The sequence below is a fragment of the Mus caroli genome, chromosome 12 (assembly GCF_900094665.2).
Source record: "Mus caroli chromosome 12, CAROLI_EIJ_v1.1, whole genome shotgun sequence".
Lineage (NCBI taxonomy): Eukaryota > Metazoa > Chordata > Mammalia > Rodentia > Muridae > Mus > Mus caroli.
Window position 1 is genome coordinate 111760197 of NC_034581.1, and position 13933 is coordinate 111774129.

Sequence of the window (13933 nt, forward strand, 5' to 3'; positions counted from 1 at the left end):
GGGGTCAGGCTGGGAAGTGTCATCTTTACCTGGACCAGAATGTCCCTAGAATGAGAACATGTCCCCACAATGGGCTCAGTCCAAGGTTAGCTTCTGCCACAGTTTTCCCTGTCTGTGAAATGGGAGTTATGGATGGTCACAAACTCCCAGAGTTTATTTAAAAACTGAATTCACACATACAAAGTATCTCTTACAATGTCTTTGTATGTGGGAGAGCTCAACAGAGGCAAATGACTAAGATTTGTGACAGTACTTAGGTGTTCATTGCTCCTAGAGGGGTCTTGACCCCATGTGATAATCTTTAAAACTGGAGATGCTAAGGGTATACATCCTATAAAAAATCAAATTTCTCCAGAAAGGTGTGCGAGGGAGGGTGGAGGAGTAGGAGAGAGCGGCATGAAGTGACTCTGACTCATGTCTTCTCTAGATATGGTTCTGCAGATACTGCTCTCCTTTCTCGCATATTCCCCTTCAGAGCAGCCTATTGTCATTCCGCCACGTGACATTACTTCTGAACTGTGTATTGGCAGTCCCCTCTTACATGTCATCTTATGGGTGTTTCTTCTCTTCTTTGTTAGATCAACCGTCTGAGCTTCCAGCTTGGGGACCTCTTGAAGGACTATGGGTCTCCTCTCTTACCTGAAGGTCCCCTTCTAGAAAAATCCTCCAGAGAAGAGATGAAGAAGTCAGAGCAGCCAGAGGAGGTCTTGTCTTCAGAAGAGGAGACTGCTGGGGTGGAGCATGTGAGGAGCCGGACTTACTCCAAAGATCTATTTGAAAGGAAACCAAACTCAGACCCCCAGCCCAGGAGGCTTGAGGATCAATTCCAAAACCGAGCTCCAGAGGTATGGGAGGATGAAGAAAGCCTCAAATTGGCAGCACAGGGACCCCCTAGTGGAGGCCTACAGCTGGAAGTGCAGCCTTCTGAGGAGGAACAGCAGGGATACATCCTCACAGGAAACAAGTGAGTGGTGGCTCTGCCTTCTCTCTCCTGGAACCCTGAGACCCTGGAGGGTGGAAGTACCTCATGGAAGCATGGAAATGGGTCCAAGTGTGTGCAGGAGGCTAATCAGCCAGGAGCGCCCTCCTTGGCTTTTGAACTTAGCGTCAGCTTCAGGGCCAGTATTGAAGGCAGTAACCATGACAAGCTATATGAATGTTGTCTGCTTCTCTTGACTACCCTGTATCCCTGCTGTTCAGAACCATCTGCAGAGGACAACCATGGGTAGGGTAGCAAGATCTGTCCCGGGTTACTCTCTCTAGGGAATGTCCACACTCAGGGCTGGTATTCTGTGTTATAAGAAATCAGATTGAGCAAGCCAATAAGCCATCTCCTCCTTGGTCTCTGCAACAGCTTTTGCCTTCAGGTTCATGCCCTGACTTCCCCTAATGATGGACTAGTATGTGGACGTATAAGGGGAATAAACTCTTTCCTTTCCAAGTTGATTCTAGTCATGGTCCATTATCATAGCAATAGATGCCCCAACTAAGATAGAAATTGGTACCAGGAGTGGGGTATTGATGTGTCAGACTTGACCATGATGTTTTGGGGAGAATTGTGGAAGGACTATAGAATTTTGAACTGGAAAATTGAGTGATTACAGTATAATGGGCTGCTCTATGGGAAGTTGGAAAACAGGAGTACTAAAAGAGATGAAGACAATGAAATCCTGGTTTATGAAGTTTCAGGGGGGAGCAATATCTCTATCAGAGCCAGTGTGTGATATTTAAGAATTTGTGGTTCTTGTCAACTGGATATGAACAATTAGCTGTGATTAATAAGAGACTAAACCACTAAAATGAAACCATTGCTTTTCTGGGGCAATCTATTCTGGTCAGCTGGCACTGAAGAATCAGCTGTGATTAAGAAGGAACCAGCTCCCTCCACTGGTATTTCTGTCTGGTTACAGGAGGTGACCACTTTAGTCTGCATATCCCCAGCTGTTAGGAGTCTCAGCTAGAGGAGCCAAGGAAACCTCTCCCATCCCAGGTCTCTGGATCCTCCCATAGATACTCCACCCCCAATTTCCATTAGCTCACCCAGCCCTCTCCTGACCCCTTTCCCCACACCTGATACCCAGTCCTGTTCCCTTCCTAACCCCCTCCCTCCATTTACTTCCAATGTCCCCTTCTGAGTAAGATTCACTCATCTCCCCTTGGATCCTCCCTGTTATTTAGCTTCTTTGGGACTGTGGATTGTAACAAGGTTATCCTGTAGTTTATGACTAATATCCACTTATGAGTACATACTATACATGTCCTTCTGGGTCTGGGTTACCTCACTCAGAACGATCTTTTCTCGTTCCATCCATTGGCCTGCATATTTCATGATGATCATGTTTTCAATAGGTAAGTAGAATTCCCTTTTATAAAAGTACCACACTTTCTTCCTCTGCTTTTTAGTTGAGGTACATCTAGGTTGTTTTTGGTTTCTGGCTACTACAAATAAAGCCGCTGTGAGCATAGTTGAGCAAGTGTCCTTGGGGTATGGTGGAGCATCTTTTGGGTATATGCCCAGGAGTGGTATAGCTGGACCTTGAGAAAGAAATAGTCCCAAGTTTCTGAGAGACTGTCAAATTGATTCCAAAGTATGAGTTTGCACTACCACCAGCAATGGAGGAGTGTTCCCCTTGCTCCATAACCTTGCCAGCATGTGTTATTACTTGAGTCTTATCTTAGCCATTCTGACATGTGTCAGATGAAATCTCAGAGTCATTTTGATTTGAATTTTCCTGATGACTAAGAACACCAAACATTTCTTTAAGTGCTTCTCTCTAGTGGAGGGAACAGGATACCAATACATCCACAAAACCTTCAACCCTAAATCTGTTCTGCCTATGAGATATGCAGGGACAAAGATGATCAGAGATTGAGGAAATGGTCAACCAATAACTATCCAAACTTGAGACCCACATGATGGGAAAGAGCTAACCCTGACACTATTAATGATAATCTGTGTTTTTGCAGTCAGGAGGCCAGAACAACTGTCTTCTGAGAGACTTTATCCATCGGCTGACAGAAACAGATGCAGAAACGCATAGACAAACATTAGGTTGAGCTCAGGGAGACTTGTAGAAGAGTGAGGGAAAGACTTGAGGGAGCTAGAGGTGTCAAGGACTTCAAACAAACAAACAAACAAACAAAAAAACAACACAAAAAAACAAAAAACCAAACCAAACAAACAAAAAAACCAACAAAACCTACAAAGTTAACTAATCTGGACCCAAATGGGAGCTCACAGAGATTAAACCACCAATAAAAAGCATGTGTGGCCTGGACCTAGGCCCCCTAAAAATTTGTAACAGATGTGCAGCTTGATCTTTATGTGGGTCCCCTAACAATTGGAGCAGGGGCTGTCTGTGACTCTGTTGCCTGCTGTTAGATCCCTTTCCCCTAGCTGGGCTTCCTTGTTTGGCCTCAGTGGGCGAGGGTGTGCTTAGTTCTGTAGTGATTCAATGTGCCAGGGTGGAGTGACACCCCTGGCAGGCTTCTCCTTCTCTGAAAAGTGGGTATGTGAGGAGAGGGAGGCTACAGTCATGATGTAAAGTGAATAAAAAATAGATAAATAACAAGTAAAACAGAAAAAGAAGGAACTGGTATCTATCACTGAGATGAAGACTTTGGGGGGAAGTTCCTCAGAGTCAGCACATAGAAACTGTGGTCTACAGGGAGCCAAGGTTATACCTCATGCTGACAGAACTTGGCAGTGTGAGAGTCATCCAAGTGACTCTTGTTTTGAAGGCATGAAGTGCCCAAGGAGAGCAGTTGGGCTTGACACTTGTGTAGCATGTGCCACTAAAGAGAGGCTGAGACTCTGTTGACTAGGCTGGCCTTGAACTCAGAAATCCGCCTGCCTCTGCCTCCCAAGTGCTGGGATTAAAGGCATGTGCCACCACTGCCTGGCCCTTCTAGGATCTTTATTGCTAATCTAAGCTACATGCTTAAATTCTGAGGGTCAAATAATAGTTATGTTCAAAAACTATTTAAAGTTTAGTTTAAAATATTAAAGTTCAAAATTCACACAATGAAAAAAAAAAAGAGAGAGGCTGAGAGAGGTCACGGGCAAAAGTATAACTTCAGTTTTAGTTGAAGGCCAAGTATTGAAGTGGTCTTGGAGAGAAGTTGAGGCTTGGCATGTGATAAGAATCAGAATTCCTGAAGAGAGCCCCTGGAAGGCTATTAATGAAAGTGTAGCTCAGATGCAGAGATCCTAAGCATTTGGAAGATGCCAGTAGCATGTTCTAACCACCAAGGACAGCTGCAGCTGTGTAGGGAAGCGAGCTTGAGCCTAGGAGATGAGCTGCATGTAAGCTCTTAGGAGCTTAGAAAATCATGGGTTCTGTAATTCTGACAGTGAGATTTCACCGTTGGACTTTGCTTGGATCTGGGTAACTGTGCAGTGATTCTTACCTCCTGGAGTGAGAAGGAATCTAACTCATCTTGATCTTATAGGAGTCTACAGTTGAAAGACTTTGGACTTTTTAAAGAGACTTCGGATATTTTAGAGAAATGTGACTTTAGAGAGACTTTGGTTTTTTTAAGTGTTCGAATCTCCTTTTAAAGCAACGGGGCTTTTAAAAGTTGGAAAGTTTTATTTTGTGATATTGACATTAATGTGAGATCTTGAGACTGAGCAAGAAAGAAAAGTTACAGCTTCACTTCCATGCGTCTATGTGTCAAGTTGACAAGGGGACAATTGTGATGGCTGCTTTTATGTCGATTTGACACAAACTATAGTCATCTGGGAAGTAGGAACCTCAGTGGAGAACATTCTTGGCCAGACTGGCCCATGAGCAAAACTGTGCTGCATTTTTTGACAGGTGATTGATATAGGAGGGTCTAGATCAATGAGTGCTGCCACCTCTGGGTTGGTGGTCCCGTGGGCTTAAGAGTACATTAGTAAGCAGTTTTCCTCCATGACTTCGAATCAACTCCTGCCCCCAAGTTCCTGCCCTGTTTGAGCTCTTGAACCTCTAGAACCTGAGCTCTGCAGCTTCAACAACCCTCCCTCAGCTGACTTAAGTGACTACTTGATTACCAGTCTCCAGATTCCTAGGTACGATCTACCCAGCTCATGGCTTGACATTCCTGTGGCTTCTCCACTTCCATGTTTTTGGTTAACCATCAGGTTACTCAGCATAACCTTGAAATCCTGCAAACCCCATATCTCTTCTTTTGGCTGTCATCATTACCTGTGTGGCCCCTGCATCTCAGGCTTTGTCCCTAAAGAAGTCCACATGATACCTATCTCACTTGTGTTCATCCTGGGAGGCTCATGATTGGCCCCTAATACTCTGACTACCTTTCTTGTCACTGACCCTGCCTTTCTTACTATCCAATGCCATGCGGCTGTGCTGTGGCTTTTGGAAACAGGCTTTAGCTAACTCCTTCCAAAATAGTTCCTCTGTCTCTCCGAAATCCATTTCCATATCTCCCTGAATCTTCCTTCACAACAAAATATCACAGACTGTAGGCTTGAATGACAGGTATTCTTCCTCTCATGGTGCTGGAAGCTGAAAGTCAAAGGTGAAGTGGCAGACAGGTTCTCTTTCCTCCTAGGCTAAGGGAGAATTGGTCCCCAGGCAGATATTCAGCTGCTGGTACTCTTAGATGCACCTTGGCTATAGTAGCTTTCTAAGTCTTCATATTGTTCCCTGGTCTCTGTCATTTCTCCCTTCCTAAATAGACACCAGTGAGTCCTCTTAACAAATTAAATGCACAGGACTGTTTCCAGATAGTCGATTGTATGTGGGGATGACACCAACACACATGTAGTGACATGAGTCCCAGGGAGCAGAGATTGTCATCCCATCCCTTCTGTGTCTGCTGGGTGAAAATGCAGCAGAGGCTCCTCTGGCCAAAAACCTTTTTTCTGCTCTTCCAATATGAATTAAGATTTCACTGAAGTGGTACTAAGAGGATTTCACAGGCAGCTGTGATCTGTAAGACAGAATTCTGGAGCCCATGGTTGTTGGTTCTGAGAACTTCCAAGCCCACTGGGTTCTTGCTTCCTGCTTCACAATCAAGCTGTTCCCCCTATGGTGGCCTGCTGGGGAGCCTGCAGCCCCAGCATCCTCCTGAGATGGCAACCTTTACTGCACACATCTCTACCTACCACTGAAGCCTGCTCACATGGCATGTGTGTGACTGGCCTATGGTGTTTAAATGCCCTTCCCCTGGCATTATAATTCACTTTAGAAATGAGTCTGTAATGTGGCTGCTTCCTTTGTGTGCTTGATGCCACCCAGCAATCAAATTTTCGGCCTCTGCTCCCTGCTCACTCTCCTCTGTCTCCTTTTCTCCCCACCCCCCAACCTCTTTATTATATTTTTATTGAAGGCTGAGATGAGCCTGTGGCAGCATCACGGGCCCATTACACTTCCTAACAATTCCATTTGCACCGTATTGTCTGTCTGATTGCTGGAAAATCAGGTGATTCATCACGCCTGAGGAATCACCTGGTCCCTGGAGCAGAAGTCCCAGCGTAAGCCACGGAAGAGCACAGCAGGCCCCTAAGCAGGGCTTGCATCAGAGAGCATCCCACACAGAAAGGAGTGTGTGTGTGTGTGTTGGGAAGCAGTAGTTCAAGAGTGGGGTGCAAGGAGAGCAGCTTCTCCCACACAGCTGGGGCTTGTCTGGGGAAGACACCCAAGCAGAGTGCATATTGGGGAATGGTCTGCACTGGACAGCAGTATCCCCTCCCTTTGAGAATCAGATGTTTTGTCTGGGAGCAACAGCCATTTCAGAGCAGCTTGTGTTTGTGCTTGTGCAACAGATAGGGGGTAGTTACCCCAAAGCAAAGCATGTGTCAAAGAGCAGTACATCTCCCAATGTGGGTCAAGCATCCAGTGGCTGCAGCTCCCAAGTTGGCCAAGGGTTGAGGGCCCTCCCAGAGCTGGAATGCATAGGGAAACAGTACACCCCAGAACAGATCCCAGAGCAAAGGGATCAGTCAGAGTATCAGGGCACCCACCAGGAGGGAGGAACATCTTCTTCCAGACCAGAGTACTGTTGTGGATCAATAGTCACCACCCCAATGCAGGAAATATAGCAGGGCCTTGGATCAGGGCACATGTTGGGGAACCATGAGTCCCCAGGACTGACCAAGTTTGATAGCAAAAGGTAGCGAAGATCTGAGAGTCTTCTCCCCTAAGACTTGGTGTTCTGCTTTAGTAATGGAATTCCTCTTTCTCTTCTCCAGCCCTCTAAGCCCAGAGAAGGGGAAGCAGCTGATGGACCAAGTTGCCCACATCCTCCAGGTACCTTCCAGCTTCTTTGCAGATATCAAGTAAGTTCTGGACTTCAGGCCTGCTGTCTTGTGCTTGCTTGCCTCACATTGTATAAAGCTCATAAATTGTTCTGTGAGCTGCATGCCTGGGGTTGTTAATTATATCAGAGAAGAGCTGTTTAGAACAGAAATGAAAGGAGAATTCCCCTGGGCTTTGGGAGCTTATTTAAATACAGCCGAAATCTACATTTAATTACAAGATTCCTACTCTCCTGGCAATGATGTGGTAGAGGCCAGCTTCCTGAGGCCACTGCAGCTGGCACCACTTTGAATCTGGAGCAAGTTCCAGGCTCTAAGGACAGCCCCTAGAGATGCCACACTGGCCTCACGGTCTTGAAAGTCTGTGCACTGGACTATCAGCCATAGTCCAAACAAGATTCTTGTCCCATTGGTGAGAGCCAATGTGTGTTCATGCCTTGCACAGTTTATGGATGCTGGATAGGGTGTTGTGTATGAAGGAACACCAGCTGTGCTGATGCTGTTAGTGGGCAGGGTGCTAGGTGCAAGTGAAGCATGCCATCGGGAGAGGCTGGGATATGTAAAATGGGATATAAGGATGGAAGCAGAGGCTGGCCTGAGTCCCTATTCTCGTATGCATTGGATAGGTGCACCTGTTCATATTACACCGGCCCTGGTTCTTTCAGGCTGTTACATACTGGGGCTGGATTGTAGTGTCTACTGTGGCCCAGCCTGTCCTAGGGAGTAGCTATTGCTTGTCTCTATATTGTCCTTGCCTCAGATCTGACTACTTGCTGTAGATTGTAAGGGGCATCTAAGAGGAGGCCTCAAATTACCTGGTACCAGAACATTCCATAAAGACACCCAAACAGAGAGACTCCCTGTACTTTGGGATGTTCATTGCATTGTTATATACATACCTACTCAGCATAAAGGTAGTGTCTACATATGGGCCAGGATCTTTCACACTCAGTATCTGCAGGGTGAGGACAGTACAGCACAGAGACGGGTGGGAGGCAACCATCAAAGGGTCCCATACAATTTGTGACAGGATAGGAGAGATGACAAGGAATCCAGGTTGGTTTTTTTTTTTTTTTTTAAAGTAGTAGGTAAAGACTTGACACGCTCACGGGTCCAGCGATGGGCACCAGCACATGGGTTCTGTTCCCAGCTGTTTAGCTGAGCTTTTCTCACTGAATCACTGAATTGTGAATATCATAAATCTTGGAAATATCCAACTCTTCTCCCTGCTCAGAACTTCAGGGGAGCCAGGAAGACCCAGCTCTGGTGTTTCTGAGGAGTGTGAGGGCCGTGTTCTCCTTGAGGTTCATGTTCTCTTGTTCTTTAGTACGTTCTCATCCACTGACTGTCTCTTGGTGCCAGGCACATGTTGGATGTGTTTCCAGCTGAGTGGCTGCTGAGTGGTATGCGCCAGTGTCTGTGTGACAGATGACTCAAAGAGCAACACTCCTTACTCCAAACTTGATGGACATGAGGCAAGGGCTCTTTGCAGCCTAGGGTGTCTAATCAGATTTAGGCATAGCCCTTTTACGATGAAGAGAAAGTCCTTTTGTGGTTAAAGATGATCCCATTGTAGGAGAGACTGGAACAGTAGATGTCAGGAAGAGCTGATGTCGTTGGAGCACAGTAGGGTGGGCCAACCTCTGTAGGTGGCAATTGTAACTCAGGCCACCTCATTCAGATCACCAGGAAAAAGAAAATCACAGCGCACAGATTCTCTGCTCCCTTCTCCCCACCCCACCCCCAAACACATCGAGTTTTCTCTGGTACAAAACATTTAGGCAGGCAGAGCGTTCACCAAAACTCATCATTCTCTTTGACAAAAAGCCCTTCTTGGTGGTCATGTAGCACATGACAGGTGGAAGCCAGTGTGTGCCAAGGGAATTAGAGTTTTGAAGAGGCATGCTGCCCCTGATGCCCCTGCTGCTCTTGTTTGTCCCCTTTACCTGGTGATAGAATGAGCAGGCTGGTGGGGCTGTTCCAAGATCTGCACTCCTGCCTCTAGAGGCTCTGCATGTCAGACACTGAATCTGGGAGTAGAACCATCTAATCCTCAGGGTAAGATGGTAGAGGGAAGTATGGGTGGAGGGCTCTCTGGCCACTACACAGGAATTCCTGAGAGATGGCTCATGCACTGTGCTCCCCAGAATACTCCTATCTACCCTTTCTTCCCCACTGGTTCTGGCATATCTTAAAATCCAGAGGAGTCGGCATCTGCCACAAGGGAGGAATGTGGTCATCAGGATTGTGTAGCGGGTAGTACACAGTCCCTCAGCAGGCCAGGCCTCCTGAGCCACCCTAAGATTTGCAGTGCAGATGTCCCAAGGCTGGAGGGGGCTACTTTTCAAGTCTCTGTAGCTCTACTTTAGGAATTATTAAGGTAAGATGAGAGGATTTACTCTGAGGGGAGCCAAATGTGGCTGTCCAAGCTGCAGAGCAGTTTTTCCAGACCCAGAAACCTAATGTCTTCCTCTTTCCATCAGTATCTGACTGCCTTCCTCCCTTGAAGTTGGATGGGCGGCCATTATACTCCCCCTTTGGGCTCACAGCTGAACTGAGTCTTTCCCTGCTTTCCAGATTCATTGTCATTATCAACTTGAGGGTATTTAGATGTACCTCTGGGTGTACTGTGATGGTGTTCTCAGAGAGGTCTTCCTGAGATGGGAAGATATGCCCTGAGTGCTGGTAGCATCATCTCATGTCCTAGGAGCCCATACTGAATTAAAGAGTTAGAGAAAAAAAATAAAATGAGGTGAGTACCAGCATTTGTCTCATTCCGCTTTCTGACTGTGGACACAATTGGTCATTTACTCGGGACTCTTTCTGTTATGTTTCCCCACCAAAGTGGACTATATCCTCAAGATCTAAGACAAGACAAAAATCATCTTTTCTCAAGTATCTTATTACAGCAATGAAAGTAGTAATTAATATACCTGGTGACTTTTGAAGGGAGGGCCACTATCCATTGGTCTAGACACAGAGAGGATGTGCTGGGGCAAAGACACTTGGTGCAAGGGACCAAACACAGAGATGACCAAGTCACTACCCCACTGCCATACTCTTACTCCTGGTCCCTATCTAGGCTTCTTTGCCTCATTCCTACCTTCCTGTTCACCACAGAACCTTCCTGTACCCAACACAGGAATGGCTCAGGCTCTCGGAGAGGAAATCCCGAGCTTCCCCAGCTGACTTCTTTGTGAATTTTACTAGCCAGTCCTCCTTCCTGCCCAGAAAACATGTGTTCCTTCTTTCTAGGAGTGGAACCATCATACAACCCGCCTTTCAAAGGCAGAACACTGGAATTCGGGTCCCCTGTGGTCTTCTCTGGGTACTCCTTCTCTTCGCTGTCCTAATCCTAGTTCTAGCTGAACATAGATCCCAGCAGGTTCCAGAGTCTTCTTTAGTCCCGCCCAGCAGTCTGCTACACCCAGCCATTGCATTAGTATTCGCGTGCTGCGTGTGTGCATGCCAGTGTTCCCAGCTCTTTTCTTTGGAATGAAGGAGCTGTATCTCAATGCCTTAACCCTCTGGCCCATCATCGATGGACACATGTTCATGGACTGACTTAGACTTCGACTGGACCTCAGCAGTGTCTCGGGAGGGTGGGCTCATGGCTAGCATGACCTGCCTTGGTTATTGCCTCATCTAAGAGCTCATCCTCAGAGCCATTCATTGTCTCAGAGATGGAAAATCCAGGACACGTGGGATGGTGCTTGCCGATATCATCTGCATTTTTATGGAAGTGCTAGTTATGCTTAATATGTTTTGTTAATGGTTATGTAGCTGTCAAATAAATCCCATTATTTCTTATTACATCATTAGAGACCATTAAAACGACATTAGCATGCTGATGTAATTATGCCAGCAGACATACAGCGACCACAGTTATGATTTTATAACTAATCATGGCTGTCCCGGGCTGGCTGATGAATGCTGCTTTGCCCCACAGCATCTACTCAGGTGGGAAAAATGGGATGAGCGAGGCTGAGGAGAGGTGGAGCTGAGTGCTTGGAGGTTAGCCAGTTCCTGGACAAGCATTGCAGAGCCTTGGGCTGAGATAGGTTGCACAGAGTCCTGAGTTTGCCCAGGTGGTCTAGGCCACTGAGAGCCTGAGGCTATGATTGGGCTTTATGGACCTCATCTTTCAAGAATCATTTCTCTTTCATCACCGGTATGCTTGTTTTGGACAGTGACAGAGGTACAGTTATGGGCATTGTCTTAAGAGTCTCCTAGGGAGATACCAGCACTTTGTGTAGACCTCATACCCCTTCTCCCTGGCCTGTGCCCTGACATGTTACCCTCTAAGCAGGAGGAAATCTTTACGTTTGCAGGCTTTTAGAAGTTGTAATTCAGTTTCTTGACTATTTGTCCCCAGCCTTGACCTTATGTCTCAATAGTTTTTGATAATACAGAGGTTTCTCACCTCCCTGGGTTGCTTCTGTAGCCTAATAGATGAACACCAGGGATTCTGCCTGGAATAGATGGGTAGGTACCTCTAAAAGAGTGCCTTCAGCAGGGGGCCAGAATTGGAAGAACACCTCAGGAAATAGGTAACATTTGCACCTACAGTCTGCTCACCTACACCTACAGCAATGCAGCAATGTCATCCAAGGAAGGTAGAGAGGAAAAAAGCTAAGCATTGCAAATTCTTCATCCTAGGTCAGAGTGCAGGCTCTGTCATCAGTGTTCCCCTTGACAATTAGAAGATTGCAAGGGGCTGATCATGGGAGCAAATACTCATGTTTTCCTTAGAAGAGCTCCAAGACATTGAGACAATGTGTCACCCTGCCCTAGTCCTGACTTTAGACTAAACAGGCAGTAGCAGGGATAAGCTGTTGCTTATTTGTAAGTCATTATGGGAAAGCAATGGTTCCCTGTCATGAGTGAAGACTGCTTTGGTTGAAGGCATTAGCATTTCCTATGCTGGCTAAGCAGCTACCTATGGGAAATTAACTCCAGAGGGAGAAAGTAGCTCAGCCCCTCTCAAGCCTACCAGTGAAGGGCAAGGTGAGACCTGGAAACTTTCAGAAGCCTATGTAGTTTCACCCTCTGCTGTCACCAGCTCTATGCCCTACAGCCCGTGCAATGAGTAGTCCCTGGGTGACATGGTTGGTCCTGTGGCTGAGGATATCTTGAGAGATAGTTCACAGGAGACTTAACAGCAGGGCCTGCTGATGCAATGGTACCCCAAGTCATTACTATAAGGGAGGGAGGGAGCCCTCCCTTTCCATGCTGGGTTCAGGTTAGTAAAACCCACTTATCAACCCACCCACTAGTTCATCCATCCAACCATCTGTTCGTCTGCTCATCTGTCCATCTATCCACCTATAAATCTATCCATCCATCCACATATCATATGGACCTCACACAAAATCAAGCTATCAAATAGACGAAACACATGTTGGTCTATCAGACTAAGGGAAATATGCTATCAAAAATTCAATCAACAATCTAATGAAAGCTTTCTTTATTTTGAAACAACTTTCAAGAAAGTTCATTCACTGAAAAATAATGGTCTTTATATCTTCTTAGCTACAAAATGTCAATATTAGAACAGTAACCTTCAAACTCTGTTGGATTAGAAGGTCAAGGGAATCTGGGCTTTTCTTTAAACTGACTGTATAGTCTCTATAAAGACAGCTACCACTGTGTGTAAGGAAGATCTTAAAATTTACCTGGCAAACCTCAATCTTGTGTTTCATGATATGAAAAAAAAGAGAGAAAGACTTCTAGACCCACCGGCCTGGGTGGAACTCTTACTAGATAGATTTTCACAGCATGTTTACTTTGGAAATAGTTTAAAATAACAAGAAAAATAAGCTTTTATCAGGAACTTGCTTGCTGGCTCCTTCCTTGATGGAATGGCAGGCCTGAGTGCGGACTGAACTCAGGGTGTTCTGGAGCATTGTGGATAGACACACAACCACTTAGAAGACCCATGTGCTTTCTTACTGATATTATACAGAGTGTTAAAAACTATTTTAACAGTTGGAGATAGAGGACTAAGTAGCCTTCAGTTGAGCAGTTCTGTTGTGTCCAACACTGGCATTAGTAGCAGATTGACTGGTTTGTTTTACAAGCTTTGAATAAAAGGAGGAGAATTTTCTGGAAAATAAGCATAGCCTTACACTTAAAATCCTACAAAGTCCTTCCATCCTTTGTTAGCACTGTCTGTGATCATGAAGGAGAATGAATGACTATCAGTATGTGTAAAGTGTCCATCGGAGTCACTGAATCGCACTGTGCTCAGGAGCCACTAGACTATGTCTAAATAGAGAAAAGAGCTTATAAAATGTTGAAATACATCCTGCATGCAAGAGCATGCATGGCTGTTTAATTTTGCTAGTAGCAGTTTTAAATGAGGGAGTTTTGTAAAGGCTCGAGAATTCAGCTTTCCATATTCTACCCAGCATTTTCAAATGCAATGCCCACTCAGATATGTCGAAGATCCCTTCTTTCCTAGGCCAGAGTTTGTGAGTTCCTCCCTTTGGTTTTTTTTTTTTTTTTTTCTACTGTTCATTCATAACATCACTTCTCCTGGCAAGTGAACTTGGCCAGCCAGTTGATGGTCTCTCAGAAGTCATGACCCAGAAAATACAAGTCTGTTCACACATCAAGGGTCTCCTATTGTGGGGTGCATTGGGCATTGTCAGGTCAACCAATGGT

General features: G+C 45.8%; 1 protein-coding gene across 1 annotated transcript in view; it reads left to right on the top strand.

Annotated features, from left to right (window-relative positions):
- Ptprn2 (protein tyrosine phosphatase receptor type N2) overlaps positions 1-13933 on the top strand; it is a 748763-nt gene that overhangs the window by 352533 nt on the left and 382297 nt on the right. The window contains exons 9-10 of the mRNA XM_021179074.2: positions 579-964; positions 7202-7288. Of these exons, the coding sequence (XP_021034733.1) occupies positions 579-964; positions 7202-7288 (473 nt within the window). The remainder of the gene's footprint in view (positions 1-578; positions 965-7201; positions 7289-13933) is intronic.